Genomic DNA, 25,630 nt, shown 5'->3' with positions numbered 1-25,630 from the left:
TGACCTGAGCTGATGAGGTCAATGTTTTAAAAGAAATAGCTCCACATAACGTAAAATAAGAACGTTATTTCCCATCAGAATAATACTGCAAGTGTAAAACTGCACAAAATCTCTTCCCTAACACTTGTTATGTGCAGCTTAGTGGTAACACACATTCCTGAGGTGTCCTAGACATCCTGTGTCTGACACAAATCCATTCCTCTGAAATATTGGTTCTACGACTGCTCCCTCCTGCAAGCTCTGGCTGCTCCAGGCTGCACACTGCTCTCCTCAGCATCCAACTACTAATAACCTGAAACTGCAAGAACTGGAATAAATCTGGGCAATATTCAGAGCCACAAGGTTATATTTAACACCGCTGCTGTGAGCTGGACAGGGAAGCAGTAGCTGGAGCAGATATTTCACTCTTAATTCGCTGCCATTCAGGGGTGCTGTTGACAGGAGATGGAGCCCGGCTCAGCGGAAGAGCCACAAGGTTAGGAATTTAGTAGGGCTGGATCCTATTCCTTCTTCCTCCACTGCTCTGCTGGCTAATCCTGGGTGAGAACATCCCCTCCGGGCATCTGGTTCCCCTCCCTCCCTGACACATCTATTTAAACTGCAAATTCACTGGGGTAGGGACCATCTTGGTAATGATAAAGCTTGTACAGCACTCCACACTAATGGTTCTATTAATAAATATTCCCACTGCTATTAAGTAATAAAACAAAAACAATGATAAGAATTGCAAGGTCAATGATGCATTACATTAATTCTGAGGTATTTGGGTATAAAATGCAAGAAGGCAAACTCTCCCAAGCAGGAGCAAACCAGGGGACACCTATGTTGTTTTCCAGCATTTTTGGGCAATCCAATTAGAGGTAATTGAGTTTTTAACTGCATGAGATTACTCCAAGAATACCATCACTAGAGGTTAAGTGTCCTGGGAGGGTGGGGGAAGTCCAGGACAGTCCTTCCAGTTCTGTAATGTTTCTTTTCTTAAAAAAGAAGAAAAGAAACATTACAGAACTGGAAGGAACAGAAAAGGGACAGGCACACAGCTGGAAATGTGCTGGACGTGGCACGAGCTGAGCCAGTCTAAGGCACTCAGATTTTCTACAAACACAGAAACAGCTGGGCCACAGACTCAAAGGTTCTGTGCTCCCAGTTCAAGAAATTGAGAAGGAGTTAAACACATCCACACTTCTATGCACTTTTTAACCACCAAGGTGAGGTAAAGCACAGACCTAGAAAAGGCTTCTAAAGTACTGTGAACACTACAAACATAAGAAGGAAACTAAATTCATGTAACACAATTAATTCCTGTTGCATTTGCAAACTGCCATTTGTCTGCAATATATATGAGCATCTCTCTTACACCTTAAAATGAGCTCCACATTAAAGCTACCTGACAACCAGAAATGGTCACTACATTCACCAAGAAACAGAAGAATGGTTCTCTTGCCAGACCTTGTTTTGCACCTCCTGACAAGCCCTAGAAATGCTGGAAACATCATTCATTTCAGACAAAGTGTGCTCTTTTTGACAGCTGCTCAAGTCTGAAGTACCACAATTGACAAGAAATCTCATTTTTAGCACTACTGCAGCAATTAAGATTGCTACGGTTTCTTTTGTAGCTTTACTCTGATTTGAGATTGGATTTAATAAGACTGTTTTAAAATATTCAGATGTGCTGAAAGTGTATTTCTTAATATGATGAACATGATAAGGAAAAAAGCCTGGCAGCACTGTGTCCCCCTGCTCAAAGAGGTAAATCAAACTGATTGATTTGGAATGTAAACTTAGTGCACAGAGGACAGAATTTACTGAAGAAGTTGAAGAGCAGACTACAGAGGAAAAACTGCTTCCACTTGTAAGGAGAAACGAAAAAAAAAAAAAGGAATTTCACAAAAGGAAAAGTGAAGGAGACCCTGTCCCCATGAGCTATTTGTCTGCAACATGCTATAGGGGATGCTCTTGCTTAGCTTACATGACATTCCCTCCTCCCCCTGCAAGCAGAGGAACTCACAGCATTAATATGACACCTTAAATGAGCCAACTTCCTTGAGCATTGCCCAGGAGACTAGAATGGACATGCTCCTATCTCAGACACCAAGAAACATGTCTGATTAGCAGTCAGGCAGAAGAACATCTCTGACCAAGGAAAAACACTCCTGTTCAAGCTGAAAAAAACCCCAGTGGATTGCCACAAGTGGCATATTTTCATAGCCTTTGTGTAAACACCAGCTCCAGATCAGCCAGCAGCTCAGCTAGCTCTATCTGGCTTCCCTTCTTTTGAAACCAAATTAGAGGAAAACTCCCATCAGAAAAGGTCAGTGGCCAAACTATTAGGAAAAAATAAAAGCCCAGAGGAAGGACATACATAGTGATTCATTAAATGTGCACTGCTAAGCCTCTGACAGTGGGCATAAAGCAGACTTTTCACACAAATGTCTTGAATTTGCAGAACTCTTGCGCCAGAACATTCATTAGAATTGTATTTCTTAAGAAATTCTCAGTACTCCCCTACAGCTGCCCCCACCAATAGGAGTGGTGTGAACCCCATGGATTAGAGGGGAACAAAGCCAAAGCAGCTACAAAGAGCACAAGAAAAGCTCCACCCACTTCACGTGGACACCTACGCAGAAGGAGCAGACTGAGCATCTCAGGTTCTTAGAAAAACACTCAGCCTGGCAAACAAGCATGTCCTAAGGTGAGTGCCAGGTGGGAATTCACCTTACACTGTCACTGGAACCCACCTTCATTGATCATGTGCAATGAGCAGAACTGCTTTTCACAAAACTAACCCTGCTCCAAGGCCAGCAAACTTGCATTGGATAACAACAGTAACTTTCCAAGACAAACCCCAATCCTAATCTGAAAACATCAAGAATTTGAGATTTCGTTGCATTCCAGAGCCAATTTTAACAGTGAGGCCAATTAACCAGCAGAACATTGTGTGAACTTTAGGTCTTATTCGTTCCTTCAGCTCCTATTCAGATGGTATTTGTTTAACTAAGGTTACTGGCTCTTGCTACATTTAATGCTGCACTGCTCAGACCTGGCATGTTCTGTGCTAAGGAGGTACTCAGTGTAAACTGAGTCACACCTGAACCATCTCCTAAACCAGAGGCAGAATGCTGCACACAGAGCAGATCTTTCTGCCTTTGAATGGACTTTTGTGGCTCCTCTTTGCATTCTTTCTGATTTTTGCACTCAAAATGCAGCCAGCAGAACTCTGCAGACCACAGCTCTTCCCAGCATTGCATTCAGGAGGAGAAGTCCTTTCCTATTTATTGTTGGATTATTCACACACCCAAGACCCCCCACAGACACTGTGGCTGAGGGTCAAACTGGTTTACTCGCTTAGCTAAACGTCCAAATCCTCTTCCCAGAGCCTGTTATTTACTCTTCTATTTCTCATTTTGCATTTAGCCTTATTAAAACACATTTCATTCAAATGAGGCCAGCTTGTCAAAGTGACCCTGTAAACTGCCAATTTGCACATCATCCACAGAAATTCAACATCTGCTTCCAAGCACTGAGCTGCCTCCTAGCAGAACACCCACAGAAACATTCCCAGGCTGTGGAACCAACTTCTTCAAAAATTACCAAGTTAGACACTTCCTTCATTTATTGTGCAGAATATCAATATTGTTATTATTGTGTAATAGAATTTGTATTTTTTTTAATGTCATGTAATAAATAAATCGAGCACCTGTAAAGAAAATAAGGAAACATTCATCTTTCTAAGCAAAACCTGTAATTTTGTTGAGGTAAAATTTTTGATGCAAATCCATTTTCCATAAACAGTAGTCACCAACCTCAAATGCTTCTCTCCTTAACTTTACTGTTAAAAAACATTAATAGAAATAAGTACAGTTAAACTGTTCTTTTTCAATTTAGGACTAAGATCAGTCAGAGGGAGGAAATTTTTGTTTCCTGAGATTGAACAAATTAAATTATTTATCTATTTACATTTTCTGAACACTGATGAATTAGCAATTAGTTATCTGGCATATCCCCTATTATTCCAAATATTAGGATTTAAATGTTCTGCTGCTGGAAATCTCTTCAAACAAGTCTTTCACCATTCCTGGATGAAATTTACTTAGGGCTGCAGATCTCAAATGTCCACTACCACATACTGCATTTAATATTAGTTTTTTAACTAATTAGAAAATACTTCCACTGTCCTCATAACATATATAAGCTGATCTTCTTCATTTTCCCACAAAAAACCACAGCTTTAAGAAATTCTGACAATATATTTTAACAGCAAGAAAAAGTACAGCCATTCAGACAGAGTATTTTTAAGCAGAACAACAGGCATTTTCTCTCCACTGGCTTTTCTACACAGAGAGAAAAATCTCTCACAAAGCATATCAATCTCCCCCAGACTGTTAGATTTTAAAAGAAATAGGAAGAAGATCAATTTACACCACAGGAAAACAAGAAAACAACCCACACAGCCTTGCAAAAATTGACACTGCTTTTGGAAAAATAAGCTGCAAATGCTTCCACACTGTGAACACTTTAACAGATAATGAACACAGCACAAATATTCATGGCAAAAGTAAATTGATTACTGACAAGAAACCAGCTTGATGCACAGATTTTTGCTTTACTGACTTCTTGGTTTGTTGAGGAGACTAGAGAGTGTTGGCTATTTTCAAGACATTCAGTTTACCATTACCAATGCTAAAACACAAAGTCTAAGAAAGGTGGATTTGTAAAAACTCTAAAAAGAGATTTAAAACAATACAAAGCAGAAAACCAGCAAGGTGCAGAAAAGACCAGGCACTCATGCTCCTACCCCCAGCTACATTTATGTACACAGGCTGGTATGTACTTGTGCCATGTCATTACACAGAACAGGAATGCTGAGAGATCTTCAGCTGCCACCCTCATGGTGACACCTTTGCAAAAATACTTGTTGCTTCCTAGAGCCAAATAACAATGAAAACAGAATCCTTAATCTTGGCATCATTTTCTAGATTGTCAGTCTCATACTTACAGATTATTCCAGTGCTCAAAATAAATCTGAAGAAAGTGCAGATGATTCTTGAACTTCAAGAATTTCAACTTCCAGAATTGGTACACAAACAAGAAAAATAATTCAAGGACACCACAACTTCACAGGGAGAGAGGTATTGTTTGTTTTTTGACAACTACACAATGAAAATGTTCCATATATTTGTGATGACTGTTCTGGGTGGGTCATCACAATATTCCAATTAGCAGAATGATGAAATTCTTCAATTAATTCCTAATTACTTATTTAATGGGAAGCGAACAGCCTATTTCATGTAACATGCAACTCAGGTTTAAACAACCTCTGAATTTCATATGAGGAAATCCTTGATCTTCTGAAAGGCATTAAAAAAACCAAACAAGCAAATCTTACCATTTTGATGCCAGTGGAAAACGTGACTGGTTTGACAGGTTTGGGTTTTTCCAGCTGCATTTCTAGCTGGGTAGATCTGTCCTTATGCTGAGCTAAGAGCAGGGAGGCAGGAAGATCAGAGCTCTCCTGTAAACATATGAGGAATAAATTTGAGTCCTAGACCAAAACAAATATTAATTAACACTGCATATTCTTCTAAACTGCAAGCTGGGACTGCAAGGCCATCACTAGCAGAACAGCAGAATGCCAAGTATCCTCTCCCTCAGAAACAGTTTACAGAAAACGATCATTTTCAGTAATAAGAAAAAGCTGCAGCAACCCCATAAATCAGAGTAACCTGCAAACAACCATTTTTATAGAATCCACATTAAAGACAATATAACGGGCTCCTTATTCCAACTGGCCAATGCAACAATATTTATTAAAATAAAAAAAAATTAGAACTTAATCAGAGAAGGAATAATACTGAGTAGTATAACTTGGATCAGATGTTTATCTAAGACACATTCTTTCTACCAATGAACTCAGACCAGTTTGAAATTGCTTCCCATTAGATTTCACCTGAGGCCGTTTGGAAATGATCCTTGCTCTGCTCTGCACAATGGCACTATTGTAAGTGCAACCAACAGCATATTTATTTTCTCCTTCAGCAACTTATTTTTAGGGAAGCCAGCCAATTTTTAAAAATATATATACATATATATATATACACACACATATATATATATACACAAAGTAGTAAAATGAATAGTTAAGCAAATGAATTACTTAAGCTGTCAGGACAGAATGATTATTAACATACATATATGTAAGTGCATTTTTGAGAGAGTCAGGAAATTATTGGCCAAGTAATTTTCTAAGAGACTAATGTGACTATCTACATGCACACAGAAATCCTTGAGAATTCCTGGCTAGAAGCTCCATGAAGTTGAGTGCAGGGAAGAAGTTCAGACAGATTCTTCCTGGATTGCTCTAATACAGTATTTTCTTCCTAAGGCCCTCACACATCACATTTACTTCTGTTTCAAAGAGCCAAGCAAATACTGAACTATGAACCATATTTGTTACTCACAAAACCAAACAGATTTTATTAACAGGACTGTGATTTTTTTAATGATTCAGTTCAAGGTAAGAGGTTGGTTGTTTTTAATGCCACAAAATGCCTTGCTGTTTTTATGGTACCTAGAGAAATCCTCTGAAGTGATCATGAAGAACAGTAACGTTGTACACTGACTTTTCACATCACTCTCTAGTGTTTTTTCCCTTCTATATTTTATTACCTTCCCTTTGCCTTACCACTAGAATGCAAGATAAAAGCAGAAGACTCTCACAAGTCAAGATCTGGTCCAGAATCACAAGTACAACAACTAAGGCACAGGTTCCTACTTGCATTTCTGTGATCAGCTGGGAGGAGGGAGAGAAGATACAAAAAACCTAAATTGTAGAGACATCTAGTTTTTGAACAACTGGGAGAAAATTTGGGCCACAAATGCACTAGTTTAGAGTCTGCTTCTTTCAAGTGTTGTACATCTCTAACCTGCATGCAGCAGCACATGCTGTCAACAGAGGTTAAGGATGTTGAATTCCTTCAATCACCAGATTTAACATGTTAGGGGAGAAGGGAAGAGTAGAAAGCATTCTCCTGTTCATTTTGTTGTTCATATTCCTTCAACACTCACTGCATTTCTAATAAAATGATTCAAGGAAGCCAATTTTTAACCATCTTCTCAGGAGTTCACACAATGACCAGTAACCAGATTACACAACTGTGGGAAACCCACACTGCCAGCAAGGCACCACATCCTGATTGTTTGTCCTTTTGAATATGCACAGAGCCCTTCTGTTAACTATTAACGCACGTGGAAGTTCCAACCCTGTGTTTATCCATACCAGCAATTTTCTGTATGGGAAAACAAACTGTCTACACTATGAACAAAGCTGGTTATACACAACAATTTCTGGAAGATTTGTCTCAAAACCCTTGAGGTTCTGGTGAAAGTGTGGATATGACGTCTTTAACGCCTTTGCCTGGCTCCAAGCTATGCCACAGTCCGGGGAAAACCTGCTCCTCTGCCATGTGCTGCAATCCCATTTTCCTCATGTCGAAGAGGAGAGTGCAAGTCCCATAAAACATAAGAGATCATCTTAGAATCCTCAGTATACATATGAGAGAGTTTGTACAGCACATAAAGAAAGTGCTTTAATATTTTACTCAGCCTGGATTATCCAAAACTATCCAAGGCTAAAAAAAAATCCCCAAACAAACAACAACCCAAAATAAAACACTCATATAGCTCTCCCAGTGATGCATAAAGTGCATTTGAGACTGCAAGTCTAAATTACAACAGGGTATTGTGCTTTTAAAGTGAGAGGTTTTATTGTAAAAGAGGTGACCTACAACAAAGGTAACACAGAAATTCCCTAATCAGTAGTGGGAGGCAAAAACAACCAAACTGCTCTCCCAGTGGCCTGCAGAGCCTGAGTCCCCCTGATCTCTCCAGCACTTCACACTGGCCTTCCCCTCCCTGTTCCCAGCCAAGGGTGGTTTCATGGAGCCTTGGCCCCAGGTCCAGTCCTTTCTGCAGGAGCCCCTGCACTCCCCAGGCTGGCCAGAAACCAGGAGCCACTGCACAACATTTAGAATACTAAACATTTTTCTGTGCCTCTGGACTACCTAAATTATCAGCTCTTTGAAGATGGTACAGCATTCTCAAACACTTTTTCACACAATTGAGACCTTTGCTCCATATGAAATAAGTACCACATCTAATGACACCACCAAGATGAGGATAGGGAAGGAGCATCTCTCCCATGAGGAAAGGATGAGGGCACTGGGATTGCTCAGCCCAGAAAAGAGAAGGTTTTGAGGTGACCTCATTGTGGCTTTCCAGTACCTGAAGGAAACTGACAAAAGAGATGGAGAGAGACTCTTTACAACAGCCTGGAGTGGCAGGACAAGGGGAACGGCTTCAAACTGACAGAGGGCAGCTTTAGATTAGACACTGGAAGAAATTCTTTCCTGAGGGTGGTGAGGCCCTGGCACAGGCTGCCCAGAGAAGCTGTGGATGCCCCAACACTGTCAATGTTCAAGGCCAGGTTGGATGGGGCTCTGAGCAATCTGCTCTAGTGGAAGCTTTCCCTCCCCACAGCAGAGGGTTGGAATTGGATGGTTTCCAAGGACCCTTCCAACCCAAGCATTTCTATGATTCTATGAGATCTGCGGCTTCGTAAGATTTCAGCACCAAAGGTAAAATTCATTTATTGACAAGGAAAATACCTGACATCTCTACTTGTACAACACAAAAAATGTGTCTTAATTTTTTTTTTGTGGCCCAGTGGCAGAGGCAAACTTGGAAAAAAAAATTACCAAGATCCAGCAGTGGGCTGCAGGCTGACAGATCAGGTGATCTGTCCAAGGGAGAAGATTCAAAACCAATGTCAGATTCCCTCCTTCCTGTGCTCTCACAATCCTGCAGAGTCAGTGGTGTTACCACTGGTATCTCTGTAGCCAGAAATTAATCCTTTTTTGGTTAAGCACAGAACCAGCAACCATAGATAGAAGATTTTTTTCTTAATTCTTTCTTTACACTGCTGCTGCTTATGCTTGGCTTTTGCTGCATTTCTCAATTAAGTTTTATTTATGATCAGTTTCATTTTCAGATTTGGAGCCCAGCATTAGAGGGATTTCAGAGACCATAGGAAAAATTTATTTCTTTAACAACTGCTGGTTTTCCAGAGACTTTGTAAGTCATTACACAAACACTTCAGTGCTGGTTTTATAAACCTTAGTAATATTACAAAACAAGTTTTGGCTCAAAGTTAAGTTGACACTGCCCCTTCAGAAAAAGAGACACAACTTGAAACTGTCCAGTTTCCTCCCTCAGCCTTTAAAAATCACCTTTATATTGTTTTTAGAATATTAAGGTATGTTTTAATTGCAATACATATGTAATCACAGTTAAATCTACTTATTTTAATCATGTTTTAAGGGTTATTTATATCTATTCTTTCTGCAAGCCACCTGGTGAAAGTTTCCAGTAAAACCAAATGCTGTGTTAAAAAAAAAAATTAAACAACTACACATCAACCACTAGTCTCTAGTCAGTTAGGAGTGTGTTTTAGAACAGGTTTTTAAAAAGTCAAACTCAAAATCCGTATTCTGAGAATTTAAATTCAAATTCATAGTGGAGTGTTTATTAATTTATCCACCTATTCCTAATTGTGTGGACTCTAAACGCATTTACCTTTAAAGTGAAAACAGATTGCTGGATGTAAAGATACAGGCTTGACTTTTTAAAAAAACCTTTCTGCTCATCTCTGCTTTTGTCTACAAAAGGAAAACCAGTAACAGGTTGCCAGGAATCCTGGCTTGAAGAAAGGCATCTATCTCTTCAGGAGGCTCTGAAACTCCTAAACTTCACTTAGATCCTCTCTCCATGTCAGTGCCTTCTGCCCTGGCTCAAAGAGGAACTCTACTTTTTCAGGAAAAGTAGAAAAGCATCTGTATCTTGAATAAGAACTGAGACTACAAAGCAGGAATTATCACTGTATTAGTGTGAGACACACTGATATAAGAGAGAAAATATTATTTGGATATGCCAAGCAGCTTTAAACCATGCTGACACAGCTGAACCCATGTTTGTATGCATACATACTTCTTTTTTCTGATTTCCCTCAGGGTTACACACAGGCTGTGTGTACACAGACTGTCCTTATGGGTGTTAAACCTGTGAATGTGTGTGTATGCATGTCTGTACACACACTTGTATTGAAAAAATTGAGATGTGAACCTTGTTTAAGTAACACATTTAGTGAGTTTCTCTATGCCCACACATTATTGCATTTCAGATGCAGAATCAGTAAATTAATCAAGATTACCACGATTTCCAAAAGCAGTCTGAGTTTTCCTCTGTGTGTCTATACAAGCTTCCTTCACTTCAACAGGAGCAACTTGTACAGGAGAAGTTGCAGTAAGAGAACTTGACACACTCAAGGCAGAAAACTTTTCATTGCAGTCGTTTTTTGCATTCAAAGGGAACACCAACCACTTGGTTGCTCTGATTGAGCAAGGGCTGAGCAATGCTTGGATAACTCATGAGGTTACTGCTCTCCACCATCTCCACTGCAGAGGTGGCTGAGTCAAGAAGCACCTCCTGATGACCTTTTTGCTTCCACACACCAGACTCTCAGCCGCTACTCAGAACTGCTTAACAAGCCAACAGTGGTAGAGTCCAATTAAGTCTACAAATCCCAGAAGCAGTCTTCATCCAGCCCCTAGCCTACCAAAACCAGAGTGGTTTGCAACACTGACATAAACAGCAGGTGAGAGAATGGAAACACAAAACATGCAAAAGAGGGAAATAGGGACAGATCTGTTAATTCCATGCAGTTAGCAGTGATAGAGATGAATGTCAATGCTACTGAGCTTTCAAAGCCCCTGCTTTTGTTACTCACCAGATCATCCAGGAGTGCCTGTTTATTCTTCCTTTTCATCATCTGCTGTAGCTGCTCTTCCTTCTGCATGAACAGCCGCCTTTGTTCGCTCTCCTGCCGCTCTACCTCCAGAGCCTCCTCCAGCTCTTCCTGCTCCCGCGTCTGAGAGGGAAATCAGAAATCAGCTCACAGCAACCCCACAGCTCCACTGCCCCCCAAGGGACCCCAGGCAGGCCCTGCAAGGGGAAAGCAGCCAAAACCTACCTTTTAAAGCAGAATTTTAAGGTGACTATGGATGATTATTCTACCTCCTCATTGTCCAGTGTAAAGCTAAGATTTTTAACTTGCCGCTCACTGGAGTCAGATCTGACTCCTTAAAAGTTAGGGAATGGCTTTTCCCTACGCTTTCTCTCTAAAGTGAGCCCCTCTCAGCTCCCACACATCCTATAACTCCATGATGTAAGTAGGGTGAACAAAAACATGATCCCACAATACTGTTCCTGATCATCCCACTCAGCCCAGACCAGCTGCATCTTCTTTGCAAAGCACACTGTGCTCGTAAGTGGTGTAGAAGGAAAAATGAGAAATTACAAATATGTGAATATTAATAGGGAAGCCTATGTCTTTAAGCATTTAAGCACTAAATGTGAAAATGTCACATTTTCAGAAAATAAGGAATTTTTCCTATAACATGGATTGCAGTCATGTGACATGAGATGAAAAGAAAGATTACTAGTACAAAATGACAGGTTTTTGTTACAGATCTATTTCTTGGCAAGTATTTTTTTTAATGTGCAAACTATTAGGTAATCTGTATTTAAAATCACAGTGAAAGAACAAAAAAATAGAAGAGGGCTCAGAGACAGAGGAAAATAAGAGGATTAAACAATTCAATAAAGAAGGTGGATCAAAAGAATGTCAGTTTGGTTGCCAGAAAGTACAAGGAAAAACATACTGGAAACATTTTCCAAATCTTCTCCATCAAATATACTAAAGCAAAGGGAGATGCAGTAAAAATGGCAAGATAATTAAAATTTTATAAACTTAATGGATGATTTATTGATGAAAGGAGTTTCAGCAGAACATCATAGGGGAAGACACTGATCTCTTCTCTGTGATGCCCAGTGACAGAACCCGAGGGCATGGCCTGAAGTTGTGTCAGGGGAGGTTTAGGTTGGATATCAGGAAAAGGTTCTTCCCCCTGAGGGTGGCTGGCACTAGAACAGGCTCCCCAGGGCAGTGATCACAGCACCAAACCTGACAGAGTTCAAGGGGTGTTTGGACAATGCTCTCAGGCACAGGGTGGGACTCTTGGGGGTGGTGCTATGCGGGGCCAGGAGCTGAACTCAATAATCCCTGTGGGTCCCTTCCAACTCAGCTTATTCTGTGATTCTGTGACCATTATCGAGGCCAAGACCATAGTAAAGTTTGCTCTAATCATAAAGTTATATCATAAAGCACAGCTACCTAATAAAGCCAAAATATGCCCAAAAATATCCCTTCACCAAACAGATTGAGCCAGTGGGTCCCAGTGAGACTGAGTTACTCCTGGGAGATCTCATCACCTGCCACCGAGCCAACAGAAGCTGCTTCCATTTTGTAATTGCTGCAGTGACGCTGGTAAAAAGCTGGTCACCAGCCAGCAGCCACCTGGAATTGGGCTCTCTTTGCATTTAAGGAAAGGAAAAAAACAAACAAGAAAATCCCCATATTTCTAACTGAGGTTATGTCTGAAAATTAAGGGATTTAGTTCGTTCAGTCAACAAGACAGAAGAGCTCAGGGTCTTTGAGACATTCCAAGGCTCTTCCACATTTATCTCCAAAGATTGCCTGGAATTTGCACTGAAACAGAAGAAAACTTGTAAGGGAAGTGCTGACAGACCTAGTCTGAAGAAACAGCCCAGAAAAATTATAGTCTGAAATAAGCAAATTGATAAACAAACTTAAACCAGAGTAGACTACAGGAAAATGGAAGACTTATCACACGTCAGATCAAATTCTTTAAACAGTAAAAGAGATAGGCAGCAAGGGTTGTGTCCAGACTAAAGATAATCTAAACACAATCCTGATATGTGAAGGAAAAGATGATGACAGTGAAGCCTAGAGTCATCTCAAGTCTACAAGTGAAGGATAGAAAGTAAAATCACGTTTCGCCACATTCAGGAAAGGATAATCACGAAAACATGCACATCCACATCACAGAATTCAGACACAACTATTTCAAGACTGCACAAAGCAGCAAGTGAAATTAAACATCTAGTGATAAAGTAGGAAGCAACAAGTTACCCTACGACTGAAGAAGTGCAAATATTTAAGGGAGAAACACTGGAAAAGCTGTAGTCCACTCAGGATGCAAGGTTTTATAAATAAAAAGTGTATATAAATATCTAGATATTTAAAAAAACAATTTATAATTGCAAGAACACCAAGACTTTCACTTTTTTTCTAAACTACAAGAGAAGAACAGTCTTAGGATCAATGTATTTCCAGCAGAGATGGGAAAACAGAGTTCCTTTACGAGAGGCATTAAGATCTCTGCATTCAATTCTGGCCCCTTCTGCTTGCCAAACACAAATCACAGTGGAGCAAGCAAAGGGTAACAAAAACAACAAGAGGGACAGAAAACATCTATATCCCTCAGAAGCAACCACGTCAAGAATGTAGGGACAATGACTGGCCATAAGAAGTTTAAGCAAGAAAGCAGAACACCTTTTACCATACATGGAGTAAAGATATGCCAAAACTTGCTTAGAGGAGCTGGAGAGGAAAAGCAACACTTCAGCTTTTAGGAGAGGGGGAAATTTATGGACAAGATGATGCAGTTTTTGTAATAACCATTGTGTAAAGTCTATTATTAAGTTTCAATTGTTGAAAAAGAAATTATGAATGCTTCAAATGTTAAAAAAGAAAAAAGAGAAATGTTTCCAGCTCTTCAGTGAGTCTGGATTCACACAGGCTTGCCCAGCTTCCAGCAGCCAGCCTGCAGCACAGCAAGACTGGAGCACAGCAAATAGTAGTCCTGGGGGCTTGAGTGGGTACAGGGTATTACAGAGCTGCTTGACAGCATCACACAGCCCCTGCACAGGCTGTCAGAGCCACTTCCTTGAAGGGAAGGTGGGCTGCAGGCAGAGCTGTTCTCACTGTGACCCCAGAGGCTGCAGCTCCATTGTAAAATAAGACACGCAGCCAAAGCTTTGGCAGGTCTCTTCAAGCTCTGAAGCAGAGGATATTGCACAGTGTCAGAGACAGGATAACAGATCAGAGATGGACCCCTAGGGAAATTTCCTTGCCTTTAAAAGGAAGAGGTTCAAACAAACATTTTTCGGATTCCAATCTCCTCCTGTGAAATCCTAGAGCTCAAGAAATCACTCAGAGTTTTGCCACAGACTTCAGGGGAGTGAGGATTTCACCCCTACTGATTTGAAAGCAAGTCCTTAGTGCAACTGGATTACAAACACAAACCCTTGTTATGTCACCCTCTGGGCAGACATTTTCCTTCAAGAACTGATAACAATGTGTATTTTTATGCTGAAAAAATATTTAACAGATTAAACTTTTCTTACAGGAATAAATGCATGGAAGTTTATTTTTAAAGAACAAAATGATATGTGAGCCATAATTTAATGAATGAATCTTCAAAGAACCCTGTGTTTTGCATACAGATTATATATACAAAACCCCTGATGTTACTGTTATCAGCTCTTGAACAAAAGTTTTAATGTTTGTTTCAACATCTTTCATTTTGATTTTTGCATAAACCAGGCCTGTGTTTTGCCTCAATTTTACAACTCTCTCCTGGGAGCTTCATAATGTCTGAGTCTGGATTCCTTTTTTCCTTCAGATGAGAAAGGAACGATTGTCCTGGTGTAGGAATGAACTTCATCTCTCCTGGATATTGTCCAACGACACTGCCAGCACACATGCCGTGGTGATGTATGAGACACAGGCTCTACTGCCTGCCCCTGTCCTCAAGCCCTTCCCAAAATAAAGCATAACTACATTTCAACTATCAACCTCAATATTTAAATACAAAGAACTCTGCATAGTGTTTTCAGCTTTGATTTGTTTTAGGAAAGTACTCCACAAATCCTTTAATTCTTTAACAAATGAATAAAAATTGTAGGGGAGAAAAGTTAACTAACCAGTTTTAACTTATTCTTCTGAATGACTTCTTTGTTATCCTTTTGATACAGCTCCATTTTCTTTTTGGTGTTCTCCAAGTCCACATTGTTGGTCAAGTTAAATACTGCATAAATATTATAAAGACAGAAAGCAAAAGTATTAGGTCAGCATGCATGGCTACGACAAAGAAACACTATTCTTATGCTCTCTATCCCTTCTAGCCAAATATAAACATTGCAGTAACAGAACCTATTTAAACATGCCATATAAAGACAGAGACAATCTGCTAAGTCACTGCACTTCAACAAAAGCCAACAGTTTCTGTAGGTTTACACATCTGTAGGAGATTAAAATTTGAATCTTGAATCCCATTTTGTGACACTGTAATGATACACATGAATAATCATCATACTATTCATAAAAGACTGAACTTTCCAAGTAGCAGTTATAGCTAAGAACACGGTGATTCCTGTAAAATTAAACTAGACCAAACACAGGCATATGAAGACAAGGTTGGAAATTAAATCATTTCTTTTCACAGGGAATATCTAATGCACAAAGACTACAGTGACTGAATTCTCAGGTACACAAAAAATTACATTGCTTGATAATTTAAAGGCGCCTATGTACTTTTATTATGAGGAATCTGCAGATGCTTGCAGATTAATAGGTCAGCTGACTTTCTTTTGATGTCTCTCAATGGTGACAGACTATATCTCATGTAATTATGAGCAAGCAGGGTCAGCCAGCAAGCTCCATAGTTTAGCACAACATTCCCAATTATCTACACATGGATATCTCAAGAAATTGAACAGTTTCTATAATCAACAGCTTGAAAGATGTAGATGGTTTGGATGATTTGCAATTTGATACAATGCCTGAGCCCTTCACCTCTAGGTCACTGGTTCACTTGTGGGTCAAGTGAATTCCAACTGAACGCCATTATCACTGGGAAGTCGCTTGGTGATCCCCATCCTGAGTGGATGCTGGGCTCATGCCCATGGCCTTAGAGCTACTGAACAGTGCCAGCACAGAGCACTCAAAGCCTCCAAGAGCTCTGTCACATGCCTACAAGAGCAGCAAGAAAATTTGTGCTGCCATTGATAAATCCTCCACAAGAAACAACCGCGCAGTGACCGTGCTGCGTCAGACCCTAAAGGGAAGGAGGGTCCTGTGGAAACACCAGCCTGGCACTTGGGAGGTTTGGGTTCAGTTCTCTCTTCCAAGGCTTTTAGGCAACCAGGGCCAAGCCAAGCCTGGGCACAGGCACCACTGCCAAGTCATTTGTACCAGGGAGGCTGCTGGAGAGGAACAGAAGGAAGCAGCATGAAAGTCTCTTGTTACTCATCAGGGTAACGCACATCTCAGTTTGGAGAACATCAGATTCCTTTCATCCTCACCACATGTAACATGCCAGAGAAGAGCACTTAGGAGGGTTCTAGGCAAACCAAACCAAAAGTAGCCCAGACTGGCAAACCAGGTGAGAACAGTGAAGGAAACATCAAGAAATCAATGCCAGGAGCAAATGGAGGTAAGAAGAGGAAGGTCCAAAGTGGTAGAGCCGTGGGATGCAGGTCAGCTCTACAAGCCCAGCTCACTGCTGCCAAGGGAGGCATTCCTGCTGTTATGCCCCTCTCCCCAAGCACAGGCCTCACTCTTTCTCCTGCTCTGATTCCAGAACTCCCTTAGATACTCTGCAGTGTCAAGAGAAATCCTCCAGTAACCTGAACTGGCTCAGCTCAGGGGCTGAGTGCCAGAGAGGGTACCACAGAAGTAATAAAAGGGTACAGATGGGAATAGGAACACTTTCTTTCCAGGAGTACCAAACCACCACATCATCTTGCTCTTATTAAAAATACTCAATTTCCTCAAACTGCCAAAAAAAAGGGCCCAGCAAGATACAGTTCAAAAACTTTCTAACCTTAAAAATAAAAAAAAAAAACACTGTATTTATTTTTCCCATTTTCCAAATAATAAGCAGTATCAAGAGGACAGCATCTCAATTCAGTTGGGCTCCTGAACCAGCTGAACTTGTACAGCCCCACCCCAGCATCCTCAGTTCAGAGGGAAGATCTAAGATGGCTGAGTTTGTGCTTTAAGAATTTCAGAATCAACACCTGAGTTGAATTTTTGAATTTTGCTACTGTTCCTGGACAGACCACTGGGCCTCTGTACTGGAGGTCTCCCACTGGCAAGAATCAGAAAAAAGGGAATAAAGGTTCCCTTCTCCTACACACCACCTGCTGTATCTCCAGACTATGGCTTCAGGCAGCACTTCTCCCTGAGGTCTTGATCTCATCCCAGCTGGGACCTCTGGGCACTGCCATAACCCAAACAAGCCATTTAAAGTTCAGCTGCTTGGTTTTTGGAAGCAAGCTACCCATCCCAAATGTTTTGGGGTTTTTTTCCCCTCCAAAAGGAATGACATTTTCTTATTTCACATTGTGACAAACACATACTTTTTGGTTGCAGCAACCTCTCCTTAGTAAAACATTATTTTAGTCTAAATATTTAGTATTTTAATGGCAATCTGACAGCCAAATTTCCAGCCCACAGTTGCCCACTGACAAGAAGTTTTAATATTTGAGTATTAGGGCACAGAAGAAGTGTCATGTGAAAAAGCTGGCACACAATCAGCCCAGGGCTCTGCAGTGACAGCAGCTGCATGGCAATGTCAGCACTTCCTACAACTTAAATCCACACAGCAGCTCTCTAAACTCTTCAATGACGACACAAGAAAGAAATAGCCCATGAGCCATGCTGTGCTAGCAGGATGCCCAGATGCCACCTTCAGGTGCATGAGGAGATGCCAAATTGCCTTTAGGCTCCTGAACATCATGAATATTTCTCTAAAAATAAATCTAGCCATAAGCTGATGATCTCTGTTTTGCAATTACTGCTGTTTGAAACCTTCAGGGTTTGTTTTTCTGCTTCTTTCTCAGTTATCTTTAATAGGTCCAACTGGTCACAATTTGGTCTGTAAAACAAGAAGCTTAAGATTTAAAACTCATACTGGGAAAAAGTAGGCATGTTTTAATCACTTGTAGATGCCTACCTTTATTAAGAACTGCTTATAAAAATGGGTGTATTTTGGTACTTCACATTAACATTTCTATCTAAAAAAAATCTATTTCTGCATCAATGTTTGGGAAATTTTCAGCAGCCACCTGTACAGGCACCCTAAAAGCCCACTGCACTGCTCATGGTGGAAGTGTTTATCACCCCCTTGTTTTCCTGCTGTGGCTGGAACCAAACCACAGCCACAACCCTCTCAGCAGTCAGATCTGCTCACACCATGCTGACTCTGCTCTCCCCATTTTATCCTGGTTTGTCACTCAAGGATATTGTAGGACACCAACAATTAGAGATTCTAACTTCCAGCCCCCTCAAAGGCCAGAGGAAATTTGTCCCAGAGAATGCTGATCTACAGCCACTGATGAGAAACATTGTCCTGGTCCTAAGCATCTCCTCCTCAACACTGACTTGTACACATTTCAAGAGTGGAAACACTTAAGACATTTTGTTGTAAGACTGGAAACAGTGTAAAAGAGTGTTAAAAAGTGTAAAAACAAAGGCAAAACAATGGAAAGTGTGACAGTGTAACCTGGATCTGCCTACATCAACTTCAGTGTCAACAGCTGCCCTTTAGCTCATGCAAACAGCATCTTCTGTCCTACAATAAACACCTACCAGCAAAACAAGCTGCTCTTTGACACTGCATGGTTACCAGTGGCCAGCCAGCCAGCCAAAACATCTTTCAACATATTTTCTAATAAATTTTTCATGAGCCTCAAACGTCTTTTCATCAATATTTATAGAATACAAATTCTTGCCATTGTATCCTCACAATACAAAGCTGACAAGTCTGCTTTGCAAGGGGCACTAGGGCACCAAAAAAAAATTAAGATATTATTTCCCTCTCTTGCCCTTTGTCCCCTCCACAAGTTACTTGGCATTTAAAACCCAACAGCTATAAAACCAAAGAACACTTGTTCTTGTTGCTAACACTCAACATATAAACTTCAACATAGGACTATGCAGTGCTTTTTTTATTTGGCCTGCTTTGAGTTTTGCCAGAAATTTATTTTAAATATACTTCATAACTCCAAAAAAAAAAAAAAATATAGAACTAGAAGAACTAGAAAGAGTTAAAAGTTCCAACTCATATGCTACACCTACCCTGAAAAAATATTGGTGTAGATCTGAATATGAGTGGCAAAGCAGATGGCTGGTTTGAAAAGGTTTCAAAGAGAAGACAGACTTATTTTTGTCCATGCTGAAATATAGCATAAGCCGATATAAGAGGCCTGAAGCCCTTCAGGGAAAAGAAACAGAAGCTGTTTTGTATGCAACAATTATTTATCTTCTTATCCATCTCACATTGGTTGGTTTATAAAATGACTTGCCTTGAGACATCTGTTAAGTATAACAGGAAGACTATTGTGTTTTTGTGAAACATTTCATTCTATTTAGGTGAAACTCCCAAGTTCTGAAATTCAGCCTCTACAGGGACTTTCTCTGTTTTTCAAAACAACAACATTCATTATACAATTCTACAACAAATGAAAAAAAATATTTTCCTTGTTATAAAAAAGAAAATGAGACAAAAATTTTAATTAAGTGGCACAATAATTTGTCCAGAGACATAGCAGTATGAATGAGTATCACTCCACTGCAGGACTAAGTCCTTCAAAATCTCCTTTTTAGACTAAGACTGAAAATTATTAGCATTAGTTCACTATAAACAATATTCCTCCCATCCTACTACAAACAACTCCTAAATTATCATCTCCTTAAAACCCCAGATTGGGAATGGCAGAGTGCTACAGAAGGAGACACAACTTCATCCTCAGTTTGCCTGGGATGTCCCAGGCTACTGTGGCAATTTCCCTTGGTGCTTTTGATGCCTGACCCCTGTACTTTTAAAAGGGGAAGGAGTGGAGTGAGGGGGAGAAAAGATGGAAAAGAATTTAACAGATCCCTTCCAACCAACATTTCTGGGATTATAACAAAATAATTCTCAGAAACAAAAGAAAACCTACAGTTAAGCCAGAAAAGTCTAGTTAGGTATCAATGATTATTTCTATTTATCCTCAGCAGTCTTTTATTGAGTCAATAACTTTTCCAGAAAAGCTGTAAACAGCAATGAATGACTGAAATCACTCAGCCCCATCCATCACTCTAAGAAAGACCATTTTGGCTGGAACAGTGTGATGACTGAATCAGATCTCTGATAAAGCTGCCCAGTTTCCAGTTGGGTTACTGCCTGTGTCAGGACCAGCAACACCATCCTCGAGAACACACACACAGAGGGGGGAAAAAACCAAACCACAAAACAATAAACAGCACAACCCACAAGTGATCACAGATAGCAAAACCCTTTCTATCCAAGGATCACTTCTCAGAGAAGCGTTCTGAGAGAAAGTCCTGGTATTGCATAAAGTCCTGGAGGATCGGGGAGACACGGGAATACACAAAGAACAGCAGTCTCCTTCGGAGCTGAATGCTTTTTAAAAAGCAGGATTAACCATAACCATTGTGCTGCGGTAATGCCTGGGGGCCTCACTCAGGTACCAGGAGAAGGTGCCAGGCACACGCTGGGAAGTGGGTCCTGCTCCAAGAGCTTTCACACAGGGCTTGAAAAATGGCCAGAGATACTCTGGGGAAGCAGAAATTCTTGGGGGAAGAAGAAAACTTTGTAGAAAGAGCAAGCGAAATTCACATTGTGGCCACATAGTACAACTTGTAGCAACAATCAAAGGTTTAACCAGGTCCCTCTTACCCTATGAGCACAGACCAGACTCACTCAGATACATGTTTTCCACACCTTTCCCAAAGGCAGGTTTTAACCCTTTCACTTTATTTTTATTCCTAGTGCTAATGACAACAAACTGTGCTTACCATGTTCTCAAATTGTCCAACTGATTTTTCTTCTGGGGAGAACTTGCTTTAAAAATGTGGTTTTTATTTAAAGCCTTGTTTAACACATTTTAGCCCAAAGCATTATTCAGTGGCTACACTCTAAACCACTTCAAAAAACCTGTTTTTTATAATAGAAATCTTAAAAGGTGACTACCCTAATGTTTGTTTGACCTTCCCACATACACACATGCTGCTGCTGCACCATCCAACTCTTCTATTCCAATGGAAAAAGTCTGTAGGTAAAAAACAGCTGATATGAAGGAGGAAAATGTGTTTCAAGTGAGGTCAGCAATTGCTGTGTCTCATTCCATGGCTAGTTTTGGAGCTGACCTACCTGGAATATTTGAAAAACCTATCAGAATCAGGGCCACGTGAAATACACCTATACAGGATGTTAACATTTTGTCTGTGCTAAGCAACTACTTCATTTAAGCCCCTACAACAACTCCAGAAACAAAACCTTCCAGCAAAGAGGAAAAAAAAAAAAATAAAGGTAAAGCTGCACTTTGATTCTCTCACAGAAAAACTGAAAGTTTGGGGCATGAGGAGAGGGGAAACCTTCCCAACCACCACCAGTTACTGCAAGTCTGCTGAATGTTGGCTCCACAAGGCAAAGCTGCCCTGCACATCCTCTCTTTTCCATCTTGCAGCCCAGTTTTCCACATGAGCAAGCAAGCAGGGAGTTCAGAGACACACAAAAATGAAATAACTCCTCTCAGCAGTAAAGTGTGACATGATCATACAGAGTCAATGACTTTTAACACACTGTTCAGTCACACCATTCACAACATGCACTGGAAAATGCCACACCAGACAACTGCCAGGTGGGGAATTCTGCCCAGGACCACAGCAGGGATGGGCTTGGAGACAAATGTGCAATGGGCTTTGTCACCAGGGAAAGCAAACAGGGCTTGAACTCTTACCTAAAGTGGTGTTGTTGAATCTAACCTGTCCTTTGGGATCTGTCTGGAGTTGGGATATCAAAAATGAACTCACTGACAGTGAAAATTAAGAGTCTTCTGACTGCACCCCTTCTTTCCTCTCATCACCCTGGCTGCCACATGAACGAACTAGGATGCAGTTGGACTTCAAATTTTAGATGTTCCTCTCAGGTAACTAACTCCAATTCCTAAAAACTCTATCAAGCTTCTTCACTATGCATTTGTAGGGCCAAAACAATTACTGGCCAAATCACTTTTTTTCATAAGGTTATCAAGACCAGCCAGGTTTCTGCTGCTTCTAAAACCAAGTTCCCAGTACAGGATTTGGAACCATTTGCAATGTAACCACCTAATCTCAAGAGCTGTAAAATCATAACATCCTGCACAAATTCTTGAGGTTCAGACAATTTCAGGCAAAACTTCAACTCCCTTGTTACAGATGTTGAAAAGTCCTGCAACAGCAGTTAAATGGGAAATTGTATTTAATGCTACATGAAAAAAAGCAGTTTTCCTTCCCATGAGCACACAGATTCTTCCAAGATCCTCTGGCCATTCTTTCTATTCATTCCCTCCTTCTCCCATACCATTCCAAAAAATATACAAACAAAGCTACACCCACAGCATCTCCTCCAGATATCTGGACCCATGTGAGTGTGACTGGTGTTTCCCAGCCACACGATTTGGCTTCCCAGCCTCAGCCTCCTGATGCCAACAAAAACATCATACATTGCTCACAGCAATAAGTGCATTGGATACATTTCTACAAAACACCACAGCGCAAAAAGGAGCAAGGGCTCCTTTGAGAAAAATGAAGGAAAAGTGTCATCTCCATGGTTTCCTTCAAATTACATTTACTGCTCCTCCTGCAAGCTCTAAGTCACCTCTTCTTCCTCCAGGTCAAAAAAAAAGAAAAGGCTCAGAAGCTCATAAAAACCAAGAGCAAACCATTTAGGAGTCACTCCTTTGAACACATCCTTGTTTTTCTAAGCAAAACCCATCACTCCACCATAAATCACAAGTCACCCTAACTAAGAAGAAAATAAACTCTGTTGATAACATTGTCCCTTCCCCAAAGGGCAAAGTTCTGCTTCAGCTAATCCAAAAAGAAAGAAATCAACGTCTGTTCCTAAACCTTCTCCTTCTGCACAGAAACATAAAATGCTACCACAGTGGTATGTAAGGTCATCAGCTTCAAAGCTGCTTCAACTACTGTACTTGCAGAAGCAAAACTGATGAAAGACACCATATGGCTTCTGTCATGGTAGATAAAGCTAATGGAGGGATATAATGAAAATTTCAATTTCTCCTCTCTTTGTTTAATCTTTGCCAGTGCAGCATTGACAGTCCCCTGCAAGCCTTTCTTTTCCAGCTTGCTTCCTCTTTGGACTGTTTTTTTTTCCTCTGGCAGATAAAATGCTTTACTTAACAATGTACTACAGTTCAGCAAATATGATTAAATCCAGAAAAAAAGTAATTATATAAAAATCTGATACAATGAAAAATCATGTTACAGAAACTGAACTTAGACATTCTCATAGGCAGCTGAGTCAGAAGATAAAAGCTTATGGTCTCATAAGCACAGCACATCAAAAATTCAAGCATTAAGACTTACCAATTTCTTCTATTTCTTCCAAGAAATCATTATATTCATCAAGAGTGGGAAAGTCTTCCTCTCTTTTATTGTATCTTTGAGAGAAGATAAAAGTATTTATAAAACACAGAAAGATGCAACTTCCATTCAACAAGGCTTTTGCTGCCAGCTGATTAAGCACTGATCTAGTTTTATCTACGGTGTGCTTTGTGACTCCCAGACTGACCAGAATCTTTAAGGGGAGACAGAAGTGCCTGCTCCAAAGGAAAGGAGGCAGCCTGGAAGAAATCTGTGCTATCTTTGCCTATTGTTTGCCAATTCCTTTTCCAGGGTTACAGGTAAACATGAGCACAGAGGCCAAGACAGAGGAACTCCCAGCCAGGCTCTTAACAAAGGCAGAGACAAGAGTAACACCCACAGAAAAAAAGCTTTTCTAGAACAATCAGAAAAGGGAGTTTGGCTTTGTGCCAACAACAGAAAGCATATGTCAGCAGCAAACTGAAAATGTTACACAATTATCTCATTTCATATCAATAGACCATTCCAGCACTCATATTCACCTCTTCAGAGCTGGAGAAAGTAAAAAGATGAAGGGACAATTGGCTTAGAACATGGACAGCTTTTGAAAGTAAAGACAGGTAGACTTTCTTCCCAAGAAAATATAAAGCTGAGATTTTGCTTGATCTGTGGACCATGACATCCAGGAATATCAAAATCCCAAGAATTGAGGCCATATTCCAACTTGGGGGCATTTTTTTCTGCCTCCTAAAAATTAATCTGGCAAACCCAAGTAGGCCAAGCTTACATTTTCCAACATTTTCTCTTCTAACTAAACTTTATTCCATGTTTATTGACTTATTCCAGTTTGACTTCTGTTAACTTCAATAGACATTAAAATCCAATTTCAAAATTAAAACTGCTTTCCACATTAGCATCTTGGTATTCAGTGGCACAGTTTCCCCACATCTCAGCAACATCATATGATTTATTTACTATTGTACCAAGTTTTAGATAAAGGCTGACAAGCTTATAATTTACCTGTAAGTTCACTTAGGCACACACAATTCTCTCTGGATCGTTACATTTATCAGATTTTTTTCTATCAAAACACCAACTGGCTCCCATATTTTCCTTATAAAATGCTGCTTACTGGCCACAAGGAGCAAGATGCAATCTTAGACCTCATTTATCTCAATTTCAAGAGCTTTCAAATCTGCATGAAAGACTGGTAACACCAGGCTTGTAAGGAACCATTTCCACTAACAATTGCTGTGTGAAGCTAAAAACAATGTGAACTCTTTTGCCCATTTTGATTTTGAAGGGAACTGGCCTTCAACTCTCAGAACAGGTCCCCAGGGAACAAAACAATCAAGGTCCTGTTTCTTGCTCTACTGCCATGTTCATCCTTTCAATATCTAATCATCTCCATTTTGGAGCCAAGTCTTTGCCAAAGAAGGCCACATAGAAACACTCAACATCTTCTAATGCTAAGCAGGAATCCCTCAAGGCTAAATTGAGAATTCAGCTTTCAATTGTTGCACAAAATCAGATTCTCTGAAATCCCTCCATTATAAATGGAGTCAAGTTTTATGGTCTGCCACTTTAAAAAAAAAAAAATCTCCCCTGTACTACTGAATAAGTAAATAGCTTTAAATTTTGATCCATGAAATGCATCTACTCTCTGTTCTTCTACATGGTGACACTCACATTTTCAGCACTTTCTTCCGGATTTCCACTTCCTTGTCGACAGCAGGATCCTCAAAGAGCTGTACCCTGAAGTTGCTCTTCCTCAGGGGGGTGTCACACTCGTGGCAGTTCCCAGCCCCTCTCACAAACAGCAGCTCCACACAGCTCTCACATCTGTGGAAGAAAGGAAGGGGTGCAAAGGCACACAGATGTTAAACAGGAACTGAAACACAGGAGTGTGCCCCCTTTTTGCTGTTTGCACAGCACACCTCCCCTGATTTCACTCTTTCTGCAGCACCCACCAGAGGCAGGAGGCCAGGGCTCTCCACCCTGCCTGAGCAGAACAGGCTCAGCAGCACAAACACGTGCATTCTCCCTGCCCAAACATCTCCAGCTCTTTGCTGGGACCAAGCATCAATACAAAGAAAACGATGGAGTCTGGATCAAGGGGAAGCTGTTTATTGTCATCAGCAAACCCATTTCACATGGGCCAGACTGCAATATCCTTATTTACTCTAAGCACCACCTCGTTGCACAAAAAAACCCCAG

The 25,630-nt window shown here is 40.5% G+C and overlaps 1 protein-coding gene across 2 annotated transcripts in view; it reads right to left on the bottom strand.

Moving 5' to 3' along the window:
- The window catches only part of MNAT1 (MNAT1 component of CDK activating kinase), a 117,743-nt gene that overhangs the window by 58,362 nt on the left and 33,751 nt on the right, over positions 1-25,630 (bottom strand). For both annotated transcript variants that reach the window (XM_053945558.1, XM_053945559.1), the window contains exons 2-6: positions 25,103-25,255; positions 23,417-23,490; positions 14,962-15,065; positions 10,841-10,981; positions 5,387-5,512 (exon numbers count right to left, since the gene is read on the bottom strand). In XM_053945558.1, coding sequence (XP_053801533.1) covers positions 5,387-5,512; positions 10,841-10,981; positions 14,962-15,065; positions 23,417-23,490; positions 25,103-25,255 — 598 coding nt within the window. The remainder of the gene's footprint in view (positions 1-5,386; positions 5,513-10,840; positions 10,982-14,961; positions 15,066-23,416; positions 23,491-25,102; positions 25,256-25,630) is intronic.

This window comes from Vidua chalybeata, chromosome 6, assembly GCF_026979565.1.
Source record: "Vidua chalybeata isolate OUT-0048 chromosome 6, bVidCha1 merged haplotype, whole genome shotgun sequence".
Classification (NCBI taxonomy): domain Eukaryota; kingdom Metazoa; phylum Chordata; class Aves; order Passeriformes; family Viduidae; genus Vidua; species Vidua chalybeata.
Note: the sequence above shows the minus strand (reverse complement) of the source record. Positions and strands in the feature narration are given on the sequence as shown.